At 49.9% G+C, this 27699-nt stretch overlaps 1 protein-coding gene across 1 annotated transcript in view; it reads left to right on the top strand.

Moving 5' to 3' along the window:
* The window catches only part of STK10 (serine/threonine kinase 10), a 151023-nt gene that overhangs the window by 9483 nt on the left and 113841 nt on the right, over positions 1-27699 (top strand). The window contains exon 2 of the mRNA XM_028849917.2: positions 22048-22212. Within this exon, the coding sequence (XP_028705750.2) occupies positions 22048-22212 (165 nt within the window). The remainder of the gene's footprint in view (positions 1-22047; positions 22213-27699) is intronic.

Here is a 27699-nt window from a genome sequence, read left to right as displayed (position 1 = left end):
GTCTTGTGTCTGCAAAATGGAGTTGGCCACAGGGCTGAGGGGAGTTGAGGTGATATGTTTAGCGTCTGATTCTCACCCAGGAAGGGCTCAGGAAATGACGATGAGGTGTTATGATTGATGCTCTTGGTGTCAGATGGAGAAGCTCCTGACCCGCCACTACAACTTTAGGGACAAGGCAGGGATACTTCAGTGTTGATAGCATAGCCCTCATACCAGCGCTTCCTCACCTGGCACTACTGGCATTTTGGGCGGGGTCGTTCTTTGTTATGGAGCTGTCCTGTGCATTCTAGGGTGTTCACAGGATCCCTGGCTTCAACCCACTGGGTGCCAGAACGCCTCCTTGCAGTGTGACAACCAGAAGTGTCCCCAGATGTTGCCACGTGCTCCGTGGGGGAGGGAGGCATAATGGCTCCAGCTGAGAACCACTGCCTTGTGCAGATGAGCGTCCCTTTATTCAGCCCGGCAGACAGTATTTGTTGACCTCCTCTGTCAGGTCTCTGGGTGTGCAATGAAAGAGTTGGGCCTTGCAGTCAGAGAAGCCAGGGTTTGCATCCTGGCTGTGCCATTTAGCCACTGCGTCCTTTCAGGCAAGTGGCTTGTCTCAGCCTCCCTCAGCTTCCCCATGAGTACAGTGGGGCTGAGTCCACCCGCGGGAGCTGTTGTGAGACCTGCCTGAGTAACTCACACAGCGGGTATCCCGTTGGCCACAGTAGGTGCTCAGGATAAGAAGGCGGCCTCCCCTGCTGCTTCCCTTGTGTTGTGGGGGAGGAGACAGGAACGTGCTGCCTGCGATGAGAGTTGTACAGGGGCAAATAGGCAGCCAGCCGAGAGCGGGGAAGGTTCCACCTGGTACAGCAGGCGGGATGGTGATAAGGTGGAGAGAAGGAAGTCCAGGCCAGGAGAGAGGCTGGCTCATGAGGCCCGAGGTTGCTGACTGCTGGCCGTTGGGCCTGATGTGGGGGCCTGATGTGGCCTGAGGATGGGGCCACACGGTGTGGCCACCACGGAGGTTGAACCAAATTTGACTTGATTGCCAGTATTTTTAAATGAAGAGATTTCACAGAAAATCCCAGATTTCTGTCTTCTCTGTGAGTATCAGATAATTTGATCCTGGGCTGGGCTCACACCTGTAATCCCAGCACTTTGGGAGGCCGAGGCAGGTGGATCACCTGAGGTCAGGAGTTCGAGACCAGCCCAGCCAACATAGTGAAACCTCGTCTCTACTAAAATTATAAAAAATTAGCCGGGTGTGGTGGCTCATGCCTGTAGTCCCAGCTACTTGGGAGGCTGAGGCACGAGAATCACCTGAATCCTGGGAGGCAGAGGTTGCAGTGAGCTGAGAAAGTGCCATTGCACTCCAGCCTGGGCAACAGAGAAAGACTCTGTCTCAACAAAACAAAACAAAACAAAACAAAACAAAAACAGATAAGTTGGTCCCTTCTGTGCCTGGGCCAATGATGCTGTCCAAGGGAGCGTTATGCAGGCTATACAGGCAATGGCAGATTTCCTAGTCACCTCATTCAAACCAGAGGAAAAATAGGGAAATGAATTTTAATGGTATATTTATCACTTCAGCATGTAGTAAAGCGGAATTAAAGCAATGTGTTATATTCTCTTTCATGCAGTCTTTGAAATCGGTGGGTGTTGCGCTTATGGCACATCTCCATCTGCACCGGCCACATACCAGGTGCTCGGTAGTGACATGTGACTAGTGACTACTGTGTTGGGCATGACAGATCTGACCTCTACTGTTGCCTCCTCAATCCCAGTGGTCATTGGATTTGGGAAGTGGGCATGGGCCAGGGCTGGGCCAGGTCCGCAATAGCATTTGGGGCGTGGCTCATTCGGGCTGCCGCAACAAAGTACCATAGGCTGAGTGGCTTGCAAACAATAAACATTCTATTTCTCATAGTTTGGAGGCTGGGAAGTCCAAGATCAAGGCTCCCACAGAGTTGGTGTCTAATGAGGGCCTGCTCTGCTTCCCAGATGGTGCCTTCTCGCTGTGACCTCACGTAGTAGGAGGGACAGCAGGAGAGCTAGCCTTCTAGGGTCTTTCTTTCTTTCTTTTTTTTTTTTTTTGAGACAGAGTCTCACTCCTTCATCCAGGCTGGAGTGCAACCTCACTGCAACCTCCACCTCCTGGGTTCAAGTGATTCTTGTGCCTCAGCCTCCAGAGTAGCTGGGATCACAGGCATGCACCACCACGTCTGGCTAATTTTTGTGTTTTTAGTAGAGATGGCGTTTTACCATGTTGGCCAGTCTGGTTTCAAGCTCCTGGCATCAAGATATCCACCCACCTCGGCCTCCCAACGTGCTGGGATTACAGGCGTGAGCCACCACACCGGCCTCTGCGGTCTTTTTTTCTTTTTTTTACAAGAACACTAATCTCATTAAGACCTAGTCATTTCCCAAAAGGCCCCTCCTTCTAATGCTATCACCTTGGAGGTTGGGATTTCAACATAAGAATTTTGCAGGGACACAGAAACTCAGACCATAGCAGGGACCAAGTCAAGAGGGCTTTGAAGGCCAAGCCGATGAATTTAGACTTTGGCAGTTTTGACCTCAAAAAATGTCCTGCCTGCCTTAAGTCCCCCAGAGCCTGACCAGGTCAGCCCATGTAACATTAGAGAGGGACTCTCTTTTGATGGGGGAGGAGGCCTTGACCAAAGAGGTGACACAATTGCAGGGTGCCAGAGCCAGGATCCCTGGCTGCTCAAGACTAAGGAGGTCCATGCTGAATGGAGGCTGAGCCAGAGTGGCCAACCCTGGTGACTGAACCAGGCAGGTGTGGGAGGGAAGGCCAGAGCTATAGTTGGAACCCAAATTGGAGCCGAGGGAGTGTAGGTGAGCAGCCCGAGAACGGGATGTTTGTGAGATGGGAGGCATGGAAGAGTCTAGGGCATCCTTAATCAGGAGGTGGAAAGAGAGCCGAGAGGATGAGACAGGAAGGCAAGCTCGTGTCTGCTGGGGATCAGAGGTGATCCGGGAACCTGGAGGAGTTCCTGCAGTTCAAGCCTGGCTCTACCTCTTGCAGGTTGTGTGATGCTGAGGAATTTACTTATCTCTGCCTCAGTTTCTTAAGCTGTGAAATGGTGATGGTAATGGTACAATCGCATAGGGCTGTTGGAAGATGAAATGAGATAATCCATGGAAACCACTTAGTCTAGGACACTGGAAGAAGTCACGTAAGTGTTAGCTTTAGATTGTCTATTGAGCACCTACTTGTGCAAGGCCCTGTGGGTTCCAAAGTGAAGAAGATAGATGAGTAGGGAGTTGACTTTTGCTCAGTTGCTACCTGTCCATCATTTATTCTTCTCTTATCCCCATGAAAGGCAGGGGAATATCCTCACTCTACACCTGATGAAGCAGAGGCCCAGAGAGGTACAGTGACTTACTCAGGGTCACACAGCTTTTTTATGGCAGGACTGGGACTCGCACCCAGATCTTTCTGGCCAGGAGTCTGTCTCTTTTCTCTTGCGGCACAGAGAGAAAGACAAACAGGTTTGTTGGGCAGTCCATGGTCGCTTCAATGCGGTGTCTGCTCTTGGCCTTGTGGTTTCTGTGCCCAGGAACATAACCCTTCTTTGCAAGCCTGCCTCAGCTGGATGGCGATGGATGGTGGCCTCTCATGCAGAGGAAGTGGTGAGGGGTGCAGGCAGGACTAGCACAGGAAGTGGCAGGGGAAAGGGGCGGGTGTCAAGGCGGGGAAGCCAAGCGCTCCTGGGGCCCCTCCTGGTGCCCTGGTGGGTGGGGCTGCTGGGACCGCAGCAGGCTGCAGTGCAGGGTGTCTCTGGGGCCTGTCAGCAGAGCAGGGAGGGCGGGGCTGAAACGCTTCCTTCTCCCTTCTCCCTCTCTCCCCCACACTCACCTTCCACTTCACTCTTTCTCTTCCCCTTTCTCTCTGCTTCCCCCGTGATGCATTTTTTCCCTTCTTCCCACATAGCTTACCGATTTTTTCATACTAACAGACTACACCAGGGCTGGCACAGTGGGTCACGTCTGTAATCCTAACACTTTGGGTGGCTAGGAGTTCACGACCAGCCTGGGAAACGTAGGAAGACTCCATCTCTTCCAAAAAAATTTTAAAAATTAGCCAGGTGTGGTGGCACCAACTGCAGTCTGGAGGCTGCTACTCTGGAGGCTGAGGCGGGAGGATCACTTGAGGCCAGGAGTTCAAGACTGCAGCAAGCTATGATCACACCACTGCACTCCAGTCTGGGTGACAGAGCAAGACCTGACTGGAAAACTGCTTGTCTGAAAGCATCAATAAGAAGAAAAAACAGGCTATACCAGAGCCAGAATTAGACACCTAAGACTTGGGGAGAAGGATGGGGAAGAGGAGGGACTTGACTGGTGCACGGGTAACTGAAGAGTTAACTCCAGCCAGCCTGGGTCAGGTGGTGGAGGGTGGTGGAGGCCGGTGGTGCCTCTGGGAGGAGCTGAGGGAAGCTCGGCGCCTTTCTGCTTCCGGACCATTGCACTGGCGGTTCCCCTGCCTGCCACTCTACCTGTGACTGCACAGCTGCTCCTCCTCATTCTCTCAGCTCAGATTCCTTCCTCACAAAGGCCTGTCCCGACCACCCCTCCCTGACCATGGTGGCAGCTGCCTGTAGATTTCCTTCAGGGCTGTTGTAACAAACTGGGATTCTCTTGTGTGTCTCCTTGTTTATTTTCTGTCCCCTCCAACAGATGCGAAGTCCCTGAGGGTAAGGAATGATCTTTGTGTCCCCAGCATTTGGAACAGGGCCTGCGGAGGGTAGATGTTCAGTTCATACCTGCTGAGCCGCAGGCATGCGGTGGCTGACGCCTGTAATCCCAGCACTTGGGGAGGCCGAGGCAGGTGGGTCACCTGAGGTCAGGAGTTCGAGACCAGCCTGGCCAACATGGGGAAACCTCATCTCTACTAAAAATACAAAAATTAGCTGGGCATGGTGGTGGGTGCCTGTAATCCCAGCTACTCAGGAGGCTGAGGCAGGAGGATTGCTTGAACCCGAAAGACGGAAGTTGCAGTGAGCTGAGATTGTGCCATTGCACTCCAGCCTGGTCAACAAGAGCGAAACTCCGTCTCAAAAAAAAATTAAATAACAATAACAAAAAATACCTGCTGAGCAAATGAAAGGATAAGTGAGTGAATGCCGGGCCCCGCTTAGTCCCCCTCCCTGGGCAGACCCCTCTTAGTCACTCTCCCTGGACAGGCCCAGTGTTGTGGTTACAATGTGGCTACACTCGGGAGGCCGCACTGTGGTTATGATGTGGCGCTAGAATCAATTCTGAGCTTCCTCCTAGCTTCCCTGCCTGTTTGCTGTGTGACTTTGGGCAAGTCACCTTGCCTCTCTGATCCTCAGCATCTTCAACTGTGACGTTTAAATCAAAACAGCACTTTGCCCGATTTTGTGAAGATTGATGCTTGTGGCCAGCCCTTACTGTCCTGCCTCACGCAGAAGATGTAAATGTGGCTGTTGTTACTGTGATTGTTACCATTTCTCTGGGGTGACTTAAGCTGATCGTCCCCTTCCTGGGGCTTGACAGAGGCAGATTCCCTTGAGGCCCTGAACCCCTCCCTTGCCTGTTACACTGGAGGGTGCTTCTGGGTGGGGGCGTGTGAAGAGTTCTGGGATCAGCCTGAAGTTTGTTGCGCTCTCTCTGTTAAGGAGATAAAAGAAGCCTGCATCCCAGCCTGGAGGCAGCACAGGGGTCTGGAGATGGCACAGGGGCCTGGAGACGGCACAGGGGCCTGGGCATGAGCCACTGTGCCCGGCCGCCTCAGAGGCTTTTGACCTGGGGATGCCGTTCATCTTGCAAGTCACAGCTCAGTTGTTGGCCTTGCTGTGTAACCCTTGGCAAGTGATGTCACCCCTCGGAACCTTGGTTTTCTTTTCTGCAAAATAGGGACAATAGTGCCTCTCCCAGTGGGACACAGGCATCTTTACACCTGCACCATCATGAGCCCAGTGCCAAGGACACAGAGCCAGATGTGGCAGAACCGACCCAAGCCCAGCATCACATCTGAATTCAATCTAGTGTTGGTGGAACACAGGGGTATAGCTTGGTCCTGCCATTTGGAGAGCATTTGACAACATGTAAATCAAGACCGAGTCTTTTGGAGGTGGCACCACGTGACCAGTGTGGCATGGCTCCATGATAGGGAGCTGCTCAAATAGAGGAGGGTCCCGTCACTCAGTGGAACATTCTGCCACCCTTGGAGATGACGTTGGGGAACAGTGTTTTGTGCTCTGAAGGGCTGTTCATGCCATACTGTTTGCTTTTTTTTTGAGATGGAGTTTTGCTCTTGTTGCCTGGGCTGGAGTGCAATGGTGCCATCTCAGCTCACTGCAACCTCCACTGCCCAGGTTGAAGCGATTCTCTTGCCGCAGCCTCCCGAGTAGCTGGGACTATAGGTGCATGCCACCACGCTTGGCTAATTTTGTATTTTTAGTAGAGACAGGGTTTCACAATGTTGGTCAGCCTGTCTCAAATTCCTAACCTCAGGTGATCCACCTGCCTTGGCCTCCCAAAGTGCTGGGATTACAGGGGGATTACAGGTGTGAGCCACTGTGCCTAGCCATGCCATACTGTTAAGTGAAAGTAAGAATGACCAGTGTATACAGTTTAATCCCTATTTTGTAAAGTATGGAAGAATATGTGTGTGGCCAGAGCGATTATAATGAGTGAATATTTATAGACTTTCACTCTGGACCCAGTCTATTCTGTTCTATTCTATTCTATTCTATTCTATTCTATTCTATTCTATTCTATTCTATTCATTTTATTTTAAGACAAGAGTCTCACTCTGTCACTCAGGTTGGAGTGCAGTGATGTGGTCTTGGTTTAATGTAACCTCTGCCTCACAGGTCCAAGTGATTCTTCTGCCTCTGCCTCCTCAAGTAGCTGGGACTATAGGCGTGTGCCACCATGCCTGGCTAATTTTTGTATTTTTAGTAGCGACAGAGTTTCACTCTGTTGGCCAGACTGGTTTTGAATTTCTGACCTCAGGTGATCCACCTGCCTCAGCCTCCCAAAGTGCTGGGATTACACGTTTGAGCCACAACGCCCAGCCAAGGACCCAGCCTCTTCTAAGCATCTTTCACATATGAACTCATTAAATGCTCACAACAGCCTCTGGAGGAGGAGTGGTTACATCGTCATTATATAAAGGTATAAAAGGCTGGGAAGTGAGGGCAAGGAAGTCCCCTCAGGGTCACACAGCTGGGAAGTGTTAGAGCTGGGATTGGGAAACAGTTCCAAGAATGTCACACCACAGATTACCAAAGGCGAGTTTCTTTTGGATTATGAAAGGTTTTGATTTTCTTCTTTGTACCATTATATTTCTAAGATTGTTTTTAATGCACAGATGTTACTTTAGCACCACAAGGACTGTTGATGGAATAAACAGGCCGACCTTAACCTCTCTGAGGATTGATATTGTCTCTAAAACAGAGTTCATGAAAGGACACGACCCCCAAGGTTGTGGTGAGGATTAAATGAGTGTCTTAAACACTGGCAGGCAGGGGCCATAGGTGGCCCTCCATAAAGTGCTTCCTTCCTCACTTCCTCCTCTTTTCTGTGGACCCCGGAGTACTCTCCCCTCTGCAACTCCGCATTGAGTCTCGCTGTCCTCTGGGTAGGGAGGAGCCTGGGAAAGGTGGGAGTGGTCTCCTGCAAGGAGGTAGAGCCCATGGGCACCTTTCACGCCTCCCCTATCAGTGATATGTGGGTTGGATTCCCCATTGTTTTTGGAGAGCTGAGATCTGAGGGCTCCCATATCTCCAGCCAAGTTGGACAGGTTGCTCCAGTTTTCAGCCAAGGCCAAGACTTGGTTTCTTTGGACCAATCCTGTTTGGGTTTCCGTTTTTTTATTTGCTGGTTCACAACAACTTTTGTGGCTCAACATTTCCCTGAGCTGTGCCAGGGTGGCTGGCCAGGCTCCTCCTCCCTGAGGGAGACGGTGTTCAAGGCGCGTCTCTGGAAGCCGTGTCCCTCTGCTTTTGGGCTTCCTAATCTTTGCCATCCTTAAGTGTCACTTGTTCTGAAACTTGGCCGTCTCATTTGTCGTTGAGCTGAAACTTGGCATGGTGATGATTGATTGGGACGTGGTTTCTCTCTGCTTGGCAGAACTCAGCTGAGTACATCCTGGCCCAGTTGAAGGCTTTGGCTCCGGCAAGGTAAAGAGGTGCCATCTTTCAAAACTGGAGAACAGCCAGAGATTCAGAAATAGAAATATGTTATGGAGAAAGTCGACTTCTTATCACTTTCCTTTCATCTCTTATGTGGAGGACCTCATTTCTCTCTGTTTGCAGGGAAGCACAAACACCGATTCTATTCATTCATTCATTAGTCATTTAAGAATACACAGAGTGTCTGCCATGACCAGACAGAGTAATAGATACATTGATGAACAAAGTAAACATGTGTTTAGGCTTTCAAAAACAAAAAATACACAGTTTCAAGAGAGAACAGTAACAGCCAATAGTCAACTGGCTAACCCATAGTGGTTTATAAATTTTCCCATGCGTCACTGAAATTGTCTACGTTTTCATCAGGATATGAAGGCCTGGTGTCCTGGCTTCCGCAAGCACACGTAGCTAGTAAGTAGTAGAGTTGGGACTTGAGCCTAGGTACTGTGCTGTTTCCACAAATTGCTCGATAGAAATTTGCTCATTTCTAAGTTTGCCAAGATGGGGACATCGGATGGCGTGGGGTCGGTTCCTGTAACAATAACTTTATTGGCTACAGGATTGAAGGAAGGAGAGAGACTGATGTTCATACAACCCAGCAGGGGTGGGCTCAAGTGTCTTTTGGAAAGAAGGGAAGATGATAATTGTCTACTCCCTGGACATACATGTCATTCCTTTATCCCTCTCACACCCACCTAGTCTCATGCACCCATTCATGCCCCTGCCAACTCATTCTCCCATCCGTCTGTCCATCCTTCCATTCATCTGCCCATCCACCCACCCTCCCATTCTTCTGCCCACCCATCCATTCACCCAACCTCTCATCCATTCGCCATCCCACTTAACTCATTTTCCCATCCATTCATTCCTCCAGCCCCTACCTCCCATCCATCCACTCCTCCACCCTCCCATTCTTCTGCCCACCCATCCATTCACCCAACCTCTCATCCATTCGCCATCCCACTTAACTCATTTTCCCATCCATTCATTCCTCCAGCCCCTACCTCCCATCCATCCACTCCTCCATCTGCTTGTCTGCCCACCCATCTTCCCATTCACTCATGCTCCCACTGTTCCATCTACCCACTTGCTCTTCTGTGCCAGGCTCTGAAGACTGGGGTAGACTGAGAGGAGTCAGGTGGGCTGAGCCTTTCAGAGACCACAGCCAGGTCAGAGAATCTGTGATGCAGATGCCCAGGGGACAGGGCAGTCTGCGATGAAAGCCTTAATAAGGTGCAAAGAAATTCTAGTGGGAGAGGTGGACTGGGGTTCTGGGGACGATGTCATGGGCTAGGCTGGGGTTGAGTTAGATTTTGCTGGCTGATTAAACGCAGGTAGGGAGGAGGCGTTCTCTGTGGAGGAGGGAGCATGAAGAGGGCTGGGAGGTAGGGAGCAGGCATAGGGCTGAGTGAGAGGGAGTGGCGGGACCCTGGGGAAGTGGGCAGGGGCAGGTCATGAGGGCTGTGAGTGCTGAGCCAGGGAGCTCGGGCATTAGGTTGTCAGCAGCAAGGAGCCCTTGAGGGTTCACTGTGAGTGTTTCTGGTTGAAGGCCATGGAGGGAAAGATGGGAAGGAGGGCGGTCACACTGAGCAGCTGGGCGGGAGACCCCTGGCATGACAACTTTGGTGGACTGCTGAGGGCAGAGAGCACTGGGCAGAGAGCCAGAGCTGAGCTCCAGGCCTGCCACTGCCTCCTAGCTGTGTGACCTGGGACAAGTCAGTTTCTCTGCCCGGGCCTCCGTTTTCTCTTCAATAAAAGGAGATGGTGGTACCTCTGTGTACTTCGTGTGCCTGTACTGGAGAAAGGCGGACTGCTCATTGCCCTGCAGCAAGAGACCATAAGAGGCTTTGGCAGGACTTTTTCATCCTGAGCCTGCAAGGACCTGGGCTTCCCAAGGCCCAGGCCCATGGTGCATAAGGCTTCCATCCTCTGCTGACTGATGCCTGCCAGCCAGGGGCCTTACTGGGCTCTAAACTCAAGCCCATGTCAGCTGGCCACCCCGGCCCATGTCAGCTGGCCACCCCGGCTCTGTGTCTGCTGTCCTCAGATCACCCCCTTTGGCTTTATGTTGGGCCCTTTTCCTGTACATAGTCAGTTCTACTGTGACCCTGGTTTTCTCTGGGGCCAGATTTTCTCTCTCCTAAATAGAGTCACAGCCCTTCCTGCGATTGACAGCATTCATCACCATGCAAAGATTAACTATGTTCAGACAGGGACAGAACAGCTGTACATTGTGTGACACCCAGACCAAGCCCTGCTTTGGTTCCAGTGGCCTGAACCATATTTGATACATGCCTGGCACGGCCGTCCAGAATAAAGTCCGGGAAATAGGAACCCTGAGCCCTGACTGCCCCGTTCTTTGGCTCTGACCCACACCCAGGCTTTTCATCTGACAGGTCAGCTGGGAGCCTTCGCTCACGCCTGCCACCCAGCCAGGTTGCTAGGAGACTTCCCTAGCAAATGATCGTTGGGTGTGGTTCCTCTGCTGATTCCTTGCACATGTCCCCTTTTGCTTCCTAGAAAAAGAAACCCATGTTTCCGAGGCTGGGTCTGGGACAGTGGAGTGAGTTGTAGATACCCCCTTACCTCTGAAGAGGCGTTGTCAGAGGGCTGGGGCTGAACTTTCTACAGTGATGGAAGTGTTTGTATGTACCTGCTCTGTTCAATATGGTAGCCACAGTGTGGGAGTGCGTGCAATGTGGCTAATGCAACTGAGGAACTACATTTTTGTTTCATATCTATTAATTTAAATAGCCAAGTGCGGCTAGTCGCTGCTGTGTCAGACAGTGCAGCTCATGTGAGTTCCGGAAGAACGAGGGTGTCTGTCTCTGGAACGTTTAAGGCAAGGTCGGATGAAGTGTCTCTTTCTCTGTGGGAGGCTTCTTTGCACCTGCCCCAGTCTGCCCTCACTGGGACCCCTGTGGATAATTGCCAGATGTCACTGGGTAAAAATTCTCTTTATAAACTGCTTGACTCCATTATGCTGTGTTTTAGCTCGTCCCTGTCCATAGGCACATGCAGCTTTCCCAAAGGAAAATTGTAGCCTCGTTACAATTTCATTATCCTGTTTTGCTATTTACCATTATGGCTTAAGGATTTTTTCTCATTACTGTATTATCTTCTTGTTTATCATTTAAGGGTTACTTAATATCCCATTAAGTTAATTGAAGCATTGTGTTTAGGTGATTTCACCTTTTTTCCATTATTATGGACTAATATAAACTGAACATGATCCTAGTACATTTCTTTTGTCTTTTTTTTTTTTTTTTTTTTGAGACACAGTCTTGCTCTGTGCCCAGGCTGGAGTGCAGTGGCACGATCTCAGCTCACTACAACCTCTGCTTCCCAGGTTCAAGCGATTCTCCTGCCCCAGCCTCCCGAGTAGCTGGCACTACAGGTGCGTGCCATCATGCTCGGCTAATTTTTGTATTTTTAATATAGACGGGATTTCACTAGGTTGGTCAGGTTGGCCTCGAACTTCTGACCTTGTGATCTGCCCGCCTCGGCCTCCCAAAGTGCTGGGATTACAGGCATGAGCCACCATGCCCAGCTGATTGTCTTTTTAAAAGTATTTCCTGGCCTTAAATTCTCAGGAATGAGGGACAATAGGCTGAAAAAGTATTTTCATGACTTTTAAAACCTATTGCCAAGTGTTGTCTTTGAAAGATTGAAGCAGTTTCTATTCTTGTCAGTAATGAGTTCACCCATTTTACTACGTTGTCTCCAGCGCGGGGGCGGCGGGGGGTTGTCACAACTGCATGCTTTTGCTAATTTATTAAGTATAAAATGATCCTTTCCACTTTTTTGGAGGAAGATTCTTTTGGCAGAAGAATTCCATAGTTTCTGTTGGCCTGTGTCCTACACGTTTTCCATGTAGGTCTCCAAATCCTAAATTATCAGTCAGCTCTTTGGTGAGGTCTCAGTGAATGTCATCTTATAGATTATGGTGGGCTTGGGAATGAAGGTGGCCCTTGATACACGTGTGTTGTGTGGGGAGGCACTCCTCTGGATATCTGTTCCTTGCTGGAACACCCCCAGAGAGAGGGAACTCATCTCCTTCTTGGTGGCAAATGGCAGGAATCCAAAAGGGAGTTTATTGGCTCATGCAACTGAGAAGTCTATGGTAGAGTCTGCCTTCAGGTACGGCTGTCTCCAGGTGTTCCTTAGAGCCAGTAGCACTCCATTTGTGAGCCCTGCTTCTGCCATCTTAGCCTTACCCTCCGGCAGCCACTCTGAAGGAGTGAAAAGATAGGCTGCAAGACCCTCCAGCCTTACATTCTACCGATTTAGCAGCGCCAGAGAAAGAAAAAGCTGCTTTCCTGATAACTTCAGCAAAAATGCAAACAACTGACTGGGCGCCATGGCTCATGCCTGTAATCCTAGCGCTTTGGGAGGCCGAGGCGGGTGGATCACCTGAGGTCGGAAGTTCGAGACCAGCCTGACCAACAGGGAGAAGCCCTGTCACCACTAAAAATACAAAAATAGCCTGGCGTGGTGGTGCCTGCCTTTAATCCCAGCTACTGGGGAGGCTGAGGCAGTAGAATCACTTGAATCCGGGAGGCGAAGGTTGTGGTGAGCCGAGATCATGCCATTGCACTCCAGCCTGGGCAACAAAGAGCGAAACTCCAGCTCAGGAAAGAAAAAAAAGCAAACAACCAAAAACAAATTTAAAGAGCTGCCCAGGCACGACCCTGTTGGCCTGCCTTGGGACCATGCCCAGGCATCTCTGAACCAATGACTGTGGCAAGTTTCATTTTCAGGCACCCTTGGTTCAGTCCTCTGATTGGCTGGGCCTGGGGTATGCCCCTGGCCCAGGGAGAGGTCAGCCCGCTATGAATCCCTTGCACTCAGAGCGAGGGAGAGGCAGTGTCTAAAGGCAACTAGAGTTTTTTTTTTTTTTTTTTTTTTTTTGAGACGGAGTTTCGCTCTTGTTGCCCAGGCTGGAGTGCAATGGTGCAATTTCGGCTCACTGCAACCTGCGCCTCCCAGGTTCAAGCAATTCTCCTGCCTCAGCCTCCCGAGTAGCTGGGATTACAGGCATGCACCACCACACCTGGCTAATTTTGTATTTTTTTTTTAGTAGAGACGGGGTTTCTCCATGTTGAGGCTGGTCTTGAACTCCTGACCTCAGATGATCTGCCCACCGCGGCCTCCCAAAGTGCTGAGATTATAGGCGTGAGCCACCGTGCCCGACCGGCAACTAGAGTTTTGAATCCACAAGGGGGAATGGATGCTGGCCAAGTCCCCTACTGTTCCCCAGCCCCAGGGTCAATTTCCCAGCAGCTCCAGCGGCTCCCAGGCCTGAGGTTGGGGTGCCCCCAGGAACAGGCCCCTCTAGGCTCTTTGCTCTTGTGTTCTCATTTACTCTTCTTGAGACATACCTGTGTCACAGATGAGACAAGTGTCACAGATTGGACCCTGGTCTCCGCATTCGCCTTGGTGGACTTAGTTTCCTCATCTGCAGAGTAGGGCTGGGGAGCTGGGTTAAGGAGGAGTGGCTGAAGTTTTCTCATTTTCCTGAGGTCTGTGATATCCGTTATTTCCCGGGAGGAGGCGGGAGCAACACACCGATCCGTGGGCAGTCAGGAGGGAAGGGGATGGCCTGGGAGTGGGTCCCCTGCTGGCCTCTGTGTGGCTGACTCTCAGGAAGCCCCCAGCCCCTGACTGGGCTGACTGGGCCCCTTGGGTGAAGCAGTGCCCCCGGCTGGGAGGGTTGTTCCCACCTCCTCCGGGCTGGGCCCCTTGCGGGCACAAGAGGGAGGATTGTTCCCACAGAGGTGCTTGGGCCAGAAAACACAAGTAGCCACTGTGTATCTGCTCACAAGGGTGTGGGCTGAGGCGTTAGTCACTGCCGGCCAGCAGTGGAAGGCTGGGCCGAGGCTCCCCTCATCGTGCGCTGGAACCCGGCCTTGCCTCAGCCGGTGGAAGAGACGGACGTCAGAGGTCATAGACAGCCACTTGTTCTTTATGCTGTTCCTTGCCTGCCAACTCCCACGTGGGCCTCATCTACTTGGACCACCCTTAGCTTTCCAAGACTCACCCACTCCCTAAGACGGCCCTCATCAGAGCGTGAAGAGAGCTGGACATCATTTCACCATCCATCCTCCCCCATATAGGGGGAGACTGGGGCCCAGACGGGACTTTTGCAGAATATGCAGGCATCTCTGGCAAAACTGTCAGATACATGGAATTTGAACCCACATTGGCCGGAATTCAATTCCTAATCCTTTGAACCTGCTATGTGACCTTGGGCAGGCAACTTCATATCTCTAAGCATCGGTTTTCTTATATATAAAATCAAGCCCTTAATAGACAGTTGTAAAAGTTAATTGAAGGGATCAAACTATCTTCTCATGTCCTCTCTCAGCTTTAGCGCCTCAGACCTAGTTTGATTTTCAGGCCTCCTTAGGGGCAGGATGGCTTTAGGCTGGAGGCTAGAAGTCAAGGAGGGCTTGTAGCAATGTCGGCTGTCTCAGCAATTGTTCTGAGAATGCATTTCATTGGCTGACTTGATCACGTGCCAATTTTTTTTTTTGTTTGTTTGTTTTGTTTTTTAAGACAGAGTTTTGCTCTTGTTGCCCAGGCTAGAGTGCAATGGCGTGATCTTGGCTTACTGTAACCTCTGCTTCCTGGGTTCAAGTGATTCTCCTGCCTCAGCCTCCTGAGTAGCTAGGGTTACAGGTATGCGCCATCACGCCCAGCTAATTTTTGTATTTTTAGTAGAGATGAGGTTTCACCATGTTGGCCAGGCTGGTCTCAAACTCCTGACCTCAGGTGATCCACCTGCCTCAGCTTCCCAAAGTTCTGGGATCACAGGTGTGAGCCACCGCACCTGGCCATGTGCCTATTCTTGAGCCAAACACTGTGACCAGAGGGAGTGCAGTATTCTGATTGGCCAAGATGAGTCCCTACCCACTTCTAGATATTGTTGTTTAGGGACTGGAAATGAGGGCAGGTTGGCCTCTGCTGAAGAAAAATCAGGGAAGGGTGAATTATGATATGGGAGGGCAGTGATTCCCTCATGCGAATTTTCCTCGGCAGAAACTGCTTGTCTTGTTCACTAGAATTTAGCCAAATAAATAATGGTTGAATGAATGAATAGGGAATAAGCTGCTTCCCGGCAGCGTGGTGTAGTAAACACTAGGCCGGGAGTCAGGAGGCCACTGGGACAGCTCACAGTCCTGCTGGATTCCCAGGCCTCAGTCTGCTCGCTTGGGAAATGGGCAGCAAGGCTAACGCTGGCCTTCAAGGTGTGTTGGCGGATGACATTCTGGCTGGCTGAGCACTCCTGAGCTGCAGGCACTCCCTTGCTGTGAGTGGTTGCTATTGGCTGTGATTGTCATTCATCTTTAACAAAGGGAGAAAGAACGGGGAGTACTGGATAGTCATCAGGAAAGGTCTTTGGGGGAAATGTTTTAGAGCTAAAGAAGGGTTGAATTTGGATCCAGGCTTCACCCTCCACCCCTACTCGCTGTGTGACCTGAGGCACATCACCCCACCTCTCTGAATCTTTTTCCTCATCTGTAAACTGGCAATCATATTTGTCTTTAAGGGCTAGATGGAGGACGAAGTGAGAAATTCCGTTCAGTCCCGTCCTGGAACACAGAGAGCACTCAGTGTCAGCTGTTTTTATCATCAGCAGTATTACATCCCCTGTGGCCTCAAGGTGATGGATTGCTGCCTCAACGAGGCTTTGAAAGAATTTAATTTTGGCCAAGTCACTTTTTGGTCCACGGTTCCTACTAACCTCTGTCTGGCAGGTTCTGATCTCCATGGAATCTGAGTGAGGTGCTGGGTAGCGGGTGTGCCTTGTGTTGACACTGGCACTGGCTGGGGCCTGGCTGTCTGGTCAATGCTGCCTTTCAGGATGGTGGGCAAGGCAAGGTTTGTGCACTCCTGGAAAATGGTCCCCCCTGGGCCTTCTCCACCCTCAGGAGAAAACATCCCTTTTCAGGAAACCCAGGTCAAGGTGGCATGTGGCCTTGTTTCCAGCTCTCAGGACTGAAAGATGAATGATTGAACGGGGGCCGCTGGCCAGCTCAGCATGGTCAAGGTAGTTGCCTTGGTCACTGGCCCTGGCTCTAGCCACTCCACTAAGCCCTCAACCTTCCTCTCAGGAAAGGAGCAGAGCTGGCCTAACCTCTCTTCTGGGTTTGGAGAGGAGGGAGAGGAGGAGTAGGAAGAGAAAGAGGAACGTGTGCAGAAGGAAAGGATTCTTTGCCAGACCTCTGGTCGGGATGTACAAAAATCAGCTTTACAAGGAATGAAGAGGCAGGGACACAATCAGTTAAGACTGTGTGTGTGTGTGTGAGAGAGAGAGAGAGCGAGAGAGCGAGAGAGCGAGTGAGTGCACTGAATAACTTAATTGACGGGTTGCTAAAGCATTCTAAACAAGCTTTTTTTTTTTTTTCTTGAGACAGAGTCTTGCTCTGTTGTCCAGGCTGGAGTGCAGTGGCGCAATCAGCTCACTGCACCTCCACCTTCCGGATTCAAGCAATTCTCCTGCCCCAGCCTCCCCAGTAGCTGGGATTACAGGCACCCACCACCCTGCCTAGCTAGTTTTTGTATTTTTAGTAGAGATGGGGTTTTACCGTGTGGGTCAGGCGGGCTCCCAACTCCTGACTTCAGGTGATCCCCCCTCCCCGACCTCCCAAAGTGCTGGGATTACAATCGTGAGCCACCGTACCTGGCCTAAACAAACTGTCAAAATTGAGTTTAGGGGAGAAGACCCCACAGAGTTAGAGCCACGTGAGCTGGTAAATCCTAGGACAAGGACTGGCTCTGGAAAATGGCCTATCATGAAATTTCCTTCCCTGAACTGGGCTCCTGGGCCCGATAGGGGAGGCATCCCAGACTCTGGCATGCAAGGAACGTGGATGGAGGAAGAATGTGGCCACCAAGAGTGCACACCTGGGCATGGGACTGCCTTAGTTCCAAGCCCACTCTGCCGCCTCATTCCTCGGGTACTCTGCCTCGGGTGGGTCTCCTCATCTGTCTGTGAGATACTGATAGCACCATATTGTAGGGTGGTCCAGGAGATAAATGTACTAACACATATAAGCAGCACAGACTAGTACTGCATAACAAATGACATATTATTATCACTACATGGGATCCTGGGGACTTTGCAGCTCAGTTGATGAAAGAAATACTGATCTAAACTGAGAATGAGTGTACAGAAAGCAAATGTGCAGAGAATTTGCCTGCTTGCTCCACTCCTCAGTATTTTTTTTATTATTTTTTTGAGACGGAGTCTCACTGTGTCACCCAGGCTGGAGTGCAGTGGCGTGATCTCGGCTCACTCTAGTCTCCGCCTCCTGGTTTCAAGTGATTCTCCTGCCTCAGCCTCCCGAGTAGTTAGGACTACAGGCGTGCACCACCACGCCTGGCTAATTTTTTGTATTTTTAGTAGAGACGAAGTTTCACCATGTTGGCCAGGCTGGTCTCAAACTCCTGACCTCAAGCAGTCCACCCACCTCGGCCTCCCAAAGTCCTGGGATAGCAGGCGTGAGCCACCATGCCTGTTGCTTCCTTCCAGAAGGCTCCTTGGTGGGGTTAGGTGCCCTCTCCCTCACCCCATCATAAGCATGCTGTCTCGTCACTCTCAGTAGAGGGCTGTGAGAGGGTCGCTCTGTGTCTGTATTGTGGGCGCCCTGTGCAGGGCTGGCCCAGTAGTGCTCTGTTAAGTGTCTGTTGGCATCTGGTCTTAGAGGCTTCTAAGTGGTGGAGATTATAGGGAGACCTTGTATGGTGGCTCAAAGTTTGGAGAATTTTGACATTAGAGGATCCAGATGCAAATTCCGGTGCCACTCCCGTAGTTCCAATCACATTTCCCCTCTAAACCTGGACATGCACGTCCATCTGTGGAATGGGGGAAACCTCAAGCCTCAGGTCCCTGTGATGACAGGAATGAATGCACATTGTCGTCCATGGGCGCTAGATGGGCAGGAATAACTTGGCCAGCCGGAATTCTGGGTGTAGTCAGGTTCCAGAGTTGTTATGGAAGGCAAGGGTGGAGCATGATCAATATTATCCTTAGGAAGGCGCCGTGGTGGAGACTAAGCTCTATGTGTTCATTCAGTCCAGAGGAGCTCGTTTTCCCTGTGCTTTGCAATAGATTGCTGGTTAAGGTCTCCAGATGAGCAGCGGGCTTTTAGGGGCCTTTTTTTTTTTTTTGAGATGGCGTCTCACTCTGTCACCCAGGCTGGAGTGCAGTGCTGCGATCTCAGCTCACTGCAGCCTCCACCTCCCAGGTTCAAGCAGTTCTCCTGCCTTAGCCTCCTGAGTAGCTGAGATTACAGGCATGTGCCACCATGCTTGGCTAATTTTTGTACTTTTTAGTAAAGACGGGGTTTCGTCTTTTTGGCCAGGCTGGTCTCGAATTCCTGACCTCAGCTGATCCACCTACCTTGGCCTCCCAAAGTGCTGGGATTACAGGCATGAGCCACCGCACCTGGCTAGGGGCCATTTTGTAGGGAAATGTGTTTGTGTGTGTGTGTGATTTCTTTCTTTCTTATTTATTTATTTATTTTTTTTTGAGACAGAGTTTTGCTTCGTTGTCCAGTCTGGGGTTCAGTGGTGCCATCTTGGCTCACTGCAACCTCTGCTTCCCGGGTTCAAGCAATTCTTGTGCCTCAGCCTCCTGAGTAGCTGGGATTATAGGCGCCTGCTACCACGCCCAGCTGATTTTTTGTATTTTAGTAGAAACGAGGTTTCACCATCTTGCCTAGGCTGGTCTCAAACTCCTGAGCTCAGGCAATCTGCCTGTCTCGGCCTCCCAAAGTGCTAGGATTACAGGCATGAGCCACTGTGCCTGGCTGTTTTTTTTTTTTTTTTTTCTGTCACCCAGGCTGGAGTGCAGTGGCAAGATCTCAGCTCACTGCAGCCTCCGTCTCCTGGGCTCAAGCGATTCTCCCACCTCAGCCTCTCAAGCAGCTGGGACTACAGGTTCATGCCATCACGCCCGGCTAGTTTTTGCATTTTTTTTTTTGTAGAGGCGGGATTTCGCTCTGTTGCCTGGGCTATTTTTTTTTTTTGATACGGAGTCTCGCTCTGTCGCCCAGGCTGGAGTGTAGTGGCGCGATCTCGGCTCACTGCAAGCTCCGCCTCCCGGGTTCACGCCATTCTCCTGCCTCAGCCTCCCGAGTAGCTGGGACTACAGGCGCCCACAACCGCGCCCGGCTAATTTTTTGTATTTTTAGTAGAGACGGGGTTTCACCGTGGTCTCGATCTCCTGACCTTGTGATCTGCCCGCCTCGGCCTTCCAAAGTGCTGGGATTACAGGCGTGAGCCACCGCGCCCGGCCAACCTGGGCTATTCTTAAACTCACGGACTCAAGCAAGCCACCCGCCTCGGCTTCCCAAATGCTGGGATTATAGGCCTGAGCCACTGCGCCCAGCCGTGTGTACTTGTTCAACACCAGAACCCCACGCAGCACAGTGGGTGTGGTGCCTGCTGCAGCATTCCCCACTGACACCGTCGCACGACCCGTGGGGAGCTGTGGGTCCTCACCTCCCATTTCCCAGACGCCAGCTCCTGTGTGCAATGGGGTGGGATTGCCTGCTCCATTTATGTGGTTATTTCTCTCTCTTTTGAATTGTGGTAAAATATACAGAACATCGTATTTACCATTTTGGCCAATTGTAAGTGTAAATTTAATGGCATTAAATCATTCACAAGTGTGTAGCCATCACCACTGTCTACACCTCAAAGTTTTTATCCTCTACAAAAACTCTGTACCCACTAAACAATAACTCCCCGTTTCCCCTTTCTAACCCCTGGAAACCTCTATTCTACTTTGCACTTCTATGATTTCAGCTACTCTGGCTACTTCAGGTGAGTGGAATTATACAATATGTATTATTTTGTGTCTGGCTTATTTTACTTTACATAATGTTTTCAGGATTCATCCGTGTAGCTTGTGTCAGAATTGCCTTCCTTTTGATTCCTTTTTCTGGTGGAATATTTTAGTGTGTGGATATACCACATTTTGTTTATGCATTCATCTCTTTTTTTTTTTTTTTTTTGAGGTGGAGTCTCACTCTGTTATCCAGGCTGGAGTGCAGTGGTGTGATACCAGCTCACTACATCCCCTGCCTCCTGGGTTCAAGTGATTCTACTGCCTCAGCCTCCTGAGTAGCTGGCATTACAGGTGCACACCACCAAACCCGGCTAATTTTTGTGTTTTTAGTGAGATGAGGTTTCACCATGTTGGCCAGGCTGGTCTTGAACTCCTGACTGACCTCAAGTGATCTGCCTGCCTCGGCCTCCCAAATATTCTTTCATCTATTGATGAACACTTGAGTTGTTTCCACACTTTGGCTACTGCGAGTATATAAATATCTCCCTGAGTCCCTGCTTTGAGCTTTTTTGGGGTGTATACCTATGAGCAGAATTGCTAGGTCCTAGGGTATGTCTATGTTTAACCTTTTGAGAAACTGGCAAACTGTTTTCCACGCTGGCTGCACCATTTTACATTCCCACTAACAATGCACAAGGCTTCTAACTTCTCCAGTCCTCACCAGCACTTGTTATTTTCCATGTTTTAAAATTATAGCCATCTTAGTGTGTGTGGAGTTTTCTTACCCTCTTATTCCTCATATAAGGGAGACTTGTTTTGTCTAGGTGACGTGCATCTACGAAACAGTTCCACTGTAATGGTGGGCACTTCCTCAGACTGCCTTTTCATTCTACTGTTAATACATATGAAATGTTACAAATAAACACATCAAACATTCCTATTAAAAATTTGAACAAATTTTAGGCCAGGCACAGTGGCGTACACCTGTAATCCCAGCACTTTGGGAGGCAGAGATGGGCAGATCACTTGAGGCCAGGAGTTCTAGACCAGCCCAGCCAATATACTAAAACCCTGTCTCTACTAAAAACACAAAATTTAGCCAGGTGTGGTGGTACACACCTGTAGTTCCAGTTCTCAGGAGGCTGAGGCAGGAGAATTAGCTTGAACCTGGAAGGTGGAGGCTGCAGTAAACAGTGATTGTGCCACTGCACTTCAGCCTGGGCGATAGAGTGAGACTCTATCTCAAAAAACAACAAAAAACGTATTTTAAAACAGATTAAATTTTTTTTTTCTTTCGGGATGGAGTCTCACTGTGTCATCCAGGCTGGAGTGCAATGGCGTGGTCTCTGCTCACTGCAACCTCCGCCTCCCAGGTTCAAGCGATTCTCCTGCCTCAGCGTCCCCAGTAGCTGGGACTACAGGCGCACGCCACCACACCCAGCTAATTTTTGCATTTTTGGTAGAGATGGGGTTTCACTGTGTTGGCCAGGCTGGTCTCGAACTCTTGACCTTGTGATCTCCCTGCCTTAGCCTCCCAAAGTGCTGGGATTACAGGTGTGAGCCATGGTGCCCGGCCCAGATTTTAAATTTTAAACAGAGTGAAAGTACCCTTTGAATGCCTCCCTGTTTCTGGCCCCTCCCCAGCCTGCTGTCAGGCAGTATCTCTCTTGAGTTTTCCATGCGTTCACAGACGCTTGTGAACATGTATGAAGGCGTAGTTTTCCATTTTTTTATGCAAAAGTATTGTGCCATTTTTATTGTTCAATGACTTGGGGGTTTTTTTGTTGTTGTTTTTTACTGACCAAATCAACAGTCTTTCCATGTTGGTATTTGTAGAACTGTCTCATTCTTGTATTTTTGTTTATTCCATAGTGTTGTGGGGTGTATTGTACTTACTATTAAGTACAGAAATGATGTGTGGCACTGGCTATTGTTAAGAACAATGTACGTCCCGATTCAGCATCTGGACATCCGGCCTCTGTTTTCACACTCGTGCAGAGCTCTGGGCTCACGTCCAGAGGTCAGTTTCCTGCTGAGCATGCCTTGTTGACCTCCTGTATTGCCTCTTTGCAGGCCAAGAATAAGGAGACGGGTACTTTGGCTGCAGCCAAAGTCATTGAAACCAAGAGTGAAGAGGAGCTGGAGGACTACATCGTGGAGATTGAGATCCTGGCCACCTGTGACCACCCCTACATCGTGAAGCTCCTGGGAGCCTACTATCACGACGGGAAGCTGTGGGTGAGGCTGCCGCCCCACCTGCCCCGGCTTAGCCCCCATGGCCTGGTGCTCTGGAGCTAGCCTGGTCCTGAACTCTTCAGCTCTTTCTCAGCATCTGCTTTGAGGGCGAGGGCTAGGGCAAGGAGATGGTGAAGTAGGGAGCTTCTGGCCACCTGCTCTCCTCTTCCTGTGGTGCCTCCCCCTTGGGAGTAGCACCAGTGATTTGGAGCAGAAAGCTCTACTGCCTGGCCTCGAATCCCAGCCCTGCTGTTTACGAGCTCAATAATCCTAACCAAGTTCCTAACCTCTCCATACCTTAGTTTCTCCACCTGTAAGGTGGGGCTAATAATAGTACCTAGCTCATAGAGTGATTACTGCAATGAAGTGAGTTAATTTATGATACGTGCTTAGAAGAGTGCTGGGCACATGTAAGAGCCCAGGAAGTGTTGGCTGTTTTATTATTTGTCACAGTAGCACTACTTCTGCTACTGCTACAGCTGCTACATGGAGATCCTTCTCGATGGCTGTACTAAAGAAGGGGACTCGACCAGCCTGGGCAACATGGTGAAACCGCATCTCTACTAAAAATACAAAAATTAGCTGGGCATGGTGGCACGTGTCTGTAGTCCCAGCTATTTGGGAAGCTGAGGCAGGAGGATCGCTTGAACCCCAGAGGCGGAGGTTGCAGTGAGCTGAGATAGCACCACTGCACTCCAGCCTGGGCGACAGAGCGAGAGTCTGTTTCAAAAAAAAAAAAAGAAAAAAAAAAGGCGGGGGCTCTTTACCAGTCCCCTATTCTCCATCAGCATCCTCACCCTTTGATGAGCAGTGTGGATGCAGCTTCAAGCCCTGTCTTCCAAACTCAGCAACACCCCTCAACTTCTTCTTTTTTTTTTTGAGACGGAGTCTCGCTCTGTTGCCCAGGCTGGAATGCAGTGGTGTGATCTTGGCTCACTGCAAGCTCTGCCTCCTGGGTTCAAGTGATTCTCCTGCCTCAGCTTCCTGAGTAGCTGGGATTATAGGCATGCGCCACCACGCCCAGCTAATTTTTGTATTTTTAGTAGAGATGGGGTTTTGCCATGTTGGCCAGGCTGGTCTCAAACTCCTAACCTCAGGTGATCTGCCAGCCTCACTCAGCCTCCCAAAGTGCTGGGATTGCAGGTGTGAGCCACCATGCCCAGCCCTCTTCATTTTTTTGAATTCTTCCAAAGAACTCTATCTTCTGACTGCCCTTCTCTATTGTTGGGCATTTAGGCTGTTTCCTTTTCTTTCTTTCTTTTTTTTTTTTTTTTTTGCTGTTATATACAACTCTGTGATGGACACCTTTGGATTTGTTTTGTGTTCTTGTTTGAGAGTTTTCTTATGAGATTTTTTTTTTTTTTTTTTTGAGATGGAGTCTCACTCTGTTGCCCAGGCTGGAGTGCAGTGGCGTGATCTCAGCTGACTGCAACCTCCACCTCTCAGGTTCAAGCAATTCTCCTGCCTCAGCCTCCTGAGCAGCTGGGACTACAGGTACCCACCCCCATGCCCGGCTGATTTTTATATTTTTAGTAGAGACGGGGTTTCACCATCTTGGTCAGGCTCTTCTCAAACTCCTGACCTCAGGAGATTCACCCGCCTCAGCTGTCCAAAGTGCTGGGATTACAGGCATGAGGCACTGTGCCTGGTGAGAATTTTTAAGATTCTTAAGTGTCTATTGACAAACTGGCCTCACAGAGCCACTTTTGATATTAACCAAAGGAGATCTCCCATTGACCCACCCACCCACCTAGCCACCCACTTTCCTGTCCATTCATCTTCCTCTGTGTGCATACAGCATTTGTTGGACTGCTGACTCTGTACCCATTAAGAAAAATATCTATTATGTTTCTATTCCTGTTACTGATTGTGGCTGGATACCAGGTTCATAACTTTCCCAGGTCCAAAGATACTACTCATAATAGCTAGCATTTATTGAGAGTTTACTGTGTGCTGGGCCTTTTGCTGTGAGTTTCACTTGCATTATGTGGTTTAATCTTCATTCTATGAGGTTGTTGCTTTTTATCCCATCTTACAAGAGAAAATGAGAAACAAAAAAGCTATGTGAGCTGCTCCCCAGGCCACGCAGCTAGCAAGTGGCAGAGCTGGAAAACCAGATAGAGCCAAACACAGTTTGTAAGTAGATTGTGACTGTCATGCTGTTATTTAAATAAATACATTAGACTTTTCTGTCCCGAAGTTGTCACTTTAGGCTGGTGCTTTCTCCTCCAGGCCCACTGCTGTGGCCAAGACCATTTCTTACCCTCCTCTTTTGTAGCTGCCCTGACAGCCTGCATTTGTTACTTTGTAGAAGGCACTACCTCCTCCAATTTGCGTTTAGACACTGAGATCAAAGAGGGTGGCCCTGGAGCTGGGTAGATAAAGAGGGGGAAGGGATGGCATACAGGAGAGGCAGCATGGGCAGCGGTGTGGGGGCACGACAGGTTCAGCACGTTTGGGAGATGGCTAGTCTAGGGCCAGGGCAGCAGGTGGTGAAAGATAAGGGTGGTGAAGTAATTGGGGGCCATGCTGTAGAAGGCCCCCATGCCAAAGTGAAGACTTTGCCCTCAATCTTTTGCTGCAGTGGTTCTCAAAGTACAACCCTTGGATCAGCACATCAGCCTCAGCTGGAGCTTTGTTAGACATGCAGGTTATCAGACCCCTCCTGAGGCCCATTGAGTCAGTAACTTTGAGGTGAGGCCCAGCAACTGGCGTTTTAAGGTAGGGCCCAGCAATCGAAGTGACTCTGATGCGCGTTTAAGCTTGAGAATTACTGTTTTCAGTAATGGAGACCTAGTGGTACTTTTCTGCAGGGGAGAGGCATATTCTGTGTTATAGAAAGAAGTCCGGTTTGAGAGGACAAGAGAAAAACTTGAGGCAGTTTGAGAAGTGGTAAGAGTAGACTAGGCCAGGAGCCCAAGGATGTGATGTGGAACATCATCTGGTCAAGGGAGGCTTCAGAGGAAGGGACATTTGAATGGGGTCTTGCAGGATGCATAGGAGTCCTCTGGGGAGATAAGAGAAGGAAGAACAGTCAAAGTAGAGGGACCAGCAAATGGGCAGAAGCGTAGAAGGGAGAAGTCCAGAAATACAGGTTGAAGGATGCACCAACGCTTTGATATTTCCTTCTGTGTGATGGTTCTCAGGCCCATCTTGTGACCAGGCCTAGGCTTCTGTGTGGCTCTAGGAGCCAACTTTTCCATGTTGATATCTTTGACAAAATCAGTTCTGGACCTGGGGTCTGCTCTCAGGGACTTTGGGATGAGAAACTGGCTGTTCCCCAAGTGTCTTGAGTGCCTTCTGTAGCCATGGCTGGCAGGGACAGACTTTCCCCCGAGTGGGGTGGAGGTCATTCACCACCCCACCCCATGTGCAATTTGACAAGATTAGCTCTTTTTTTTTTTTTTTTTTTTTTGAGACGGAGTCTCGCTGTGTCTCCCAGGCTGGAGTGCAGTGGCGTGATCTCGGCTCACTGCAAGCTCCGCCTCCCGGGTTCACGCCATTCTCCCGCCTCAGCCTCCCAAGTAGCTGAGACTACAGGCGCCCGCCACCACGCCTGGCTAGTTTTTTGTATTTTTAGTAGAGACGGGGTTTCACCATGTTAGCCAGGATAGTCTCGATCTCCTGACCTCGTGATCCACCCGCCTCGGCCTCCCAAAGTGCTGGGATTACAGGCTTGAGCCACCGCGCCCGGCCAAGATTAGCTCATTTTTGTTCAGAATTTGTAATCATGGCAAAATCCGTCTGTACTTCCTTATCACTACTTCCACTTTTGAATATCAAGTGGTGCAAGTTGGAGAAAAACAAGCGAAAATGCTCTAGACCAGTAGAACTATAATGTGAGCCACATGCATCATTTTACATTTCTTTTCTTTTCTTTTCTTTTTTTTTTTTGTGATGGAGTTTTGCTCCTGTTGCCCAGGCTGGAGTGCAATGGCGCAATCTCGGCTCACCACAACCTCCACCTCCTGTGTTCAAGCAATTCTTCTGTCTCAGCCTCCCAAGTAGCTGGGATTACAGGCATGTGCCACCACGCCTGGCTAATTTTGTATTTTTAGTAGAGACAGGGTTTCTCCATGTTGGTCAGGCTGGTCTTGAACTCCCAATCTCAGTTGGTCTGCCTGCCTTGGCTTCCCAAAGTGCTGGGATTCAGGTATGAGTCACTGCGCCCAGCCTACATGTATCATTTTATATTTCTAACAGCCACATCCAAAAGAGCAAAAAGAAACAGATGAAATTAGTTTCAATAATATAATTTGTTTAACCCAGTATATAAAAATATGATCATTTTGACGTGTGATCCATATAAACAGTTATTGAGCTATTTTACTTTTTTCATTCTAAGTCTTCAAATCTAGTGTGTATTTTACACTTTTAGCACATCTCAATTCAGGAGTTAATTTTCATCAGAAATCCTTGATCTGTGTTTAGATGTCTTATAGTCGAGAAAGGTAGATTCACACACCCAAATTGTTCCAATATTCTTTTTTTTTTTAAGACGGAGTCTCGCTCTGTCACCCAGGCTGGAGTGCAGTGGCCGGATCTCAGCTCACTGCAAGCTCCGCCTCCCAGGTTCACGCCATTCTCCTGCCTCAGCCTCCCGAGTGGCTGGGACTACAGGTGCCTGCCGCCTCGCCCGGCTAGTTTTTTGTATTTTTAGTAGAGACGGGGTTTCACCGTGTTAGCCAGGATGGTCTCGATCTCCTGACCTCGTGATCCACCCGTCTCGGCCTCCCAAAGTGCTGGGATTACAGGCTTGAGCCACCGCACCCGGCCTCCAATATTCTTAAACGTTTCCCAGTAACTGAACCAAGTCTCAGTTTTCAAATTTAAATGAATTAGAAGAGAATGGAATAATACATTTAGGTCTCTACCCTTGCCACATTTTGAACACTCAGTAGCACGTGTGTTAGTGCCTCCTGTATTGGACGGCATAGACAGTGAAACTCTAGATGACAGCCAGGGCCCAAAATGAGTGACTGCAAGAAGGCCTGGGCTGATCTGGTGAATGTCCTCTGCTCATAACTACCCCCATCCTCCACCCCCAGCCTGAGCCAGATTTTGGCCTCTGGGCAAATCTTTCAAGGGCGAGGTGGGGAGCGGTGGTCTCTTTTCCACCGTGTATTACAGGAGCGAGAGTGAGTTCTTCGGGAAGAAAAGCTCTGGGTCTGGCATTTGGCCCATTTCTGAATGTACATATCTCCACTATGGTCAGTTTCAAGCTGCCAACTCGATGTCGCTAACAGAGTTGGGAAGGCCCCTGGCCTCACGGAGCTCAAAGTGTAGTGGCAGAAACAGATGGTGTGAAAGCCAGTGAAGAAGTAGATGAGAGGACTTGGGCAACTGACAAGTGAGGGGAAGAAAACTTAGTGGGGAGATGCAGTAGGCATTCCTGGGTGGGGTCAGGAGCAGGTGCTGTAAACACGATGGACAGAGAAAGCCTCTCTCATGAGGTGACATTTTAGCTGAGAGCCAAAAGACCAAGTGGAG

This window comes from Macaca mulatta, chromosome 6, assembly GCF_049350105.2.
Source record: "Macaca mulatta isolate MMU2019108-1 chromosome 6, T2T-MMU8v2.0, whole genome shotgun sequence".
NCBI classification, from domain to species: Eukaryota; Metazoa; Chordata; class Mammalia; order Primates; family Cercopithecidae; genus Macaca; species Macaca mulatta.
This window is presented reverse-complemented; position numbering and strand designations above follow the sequence as displayed.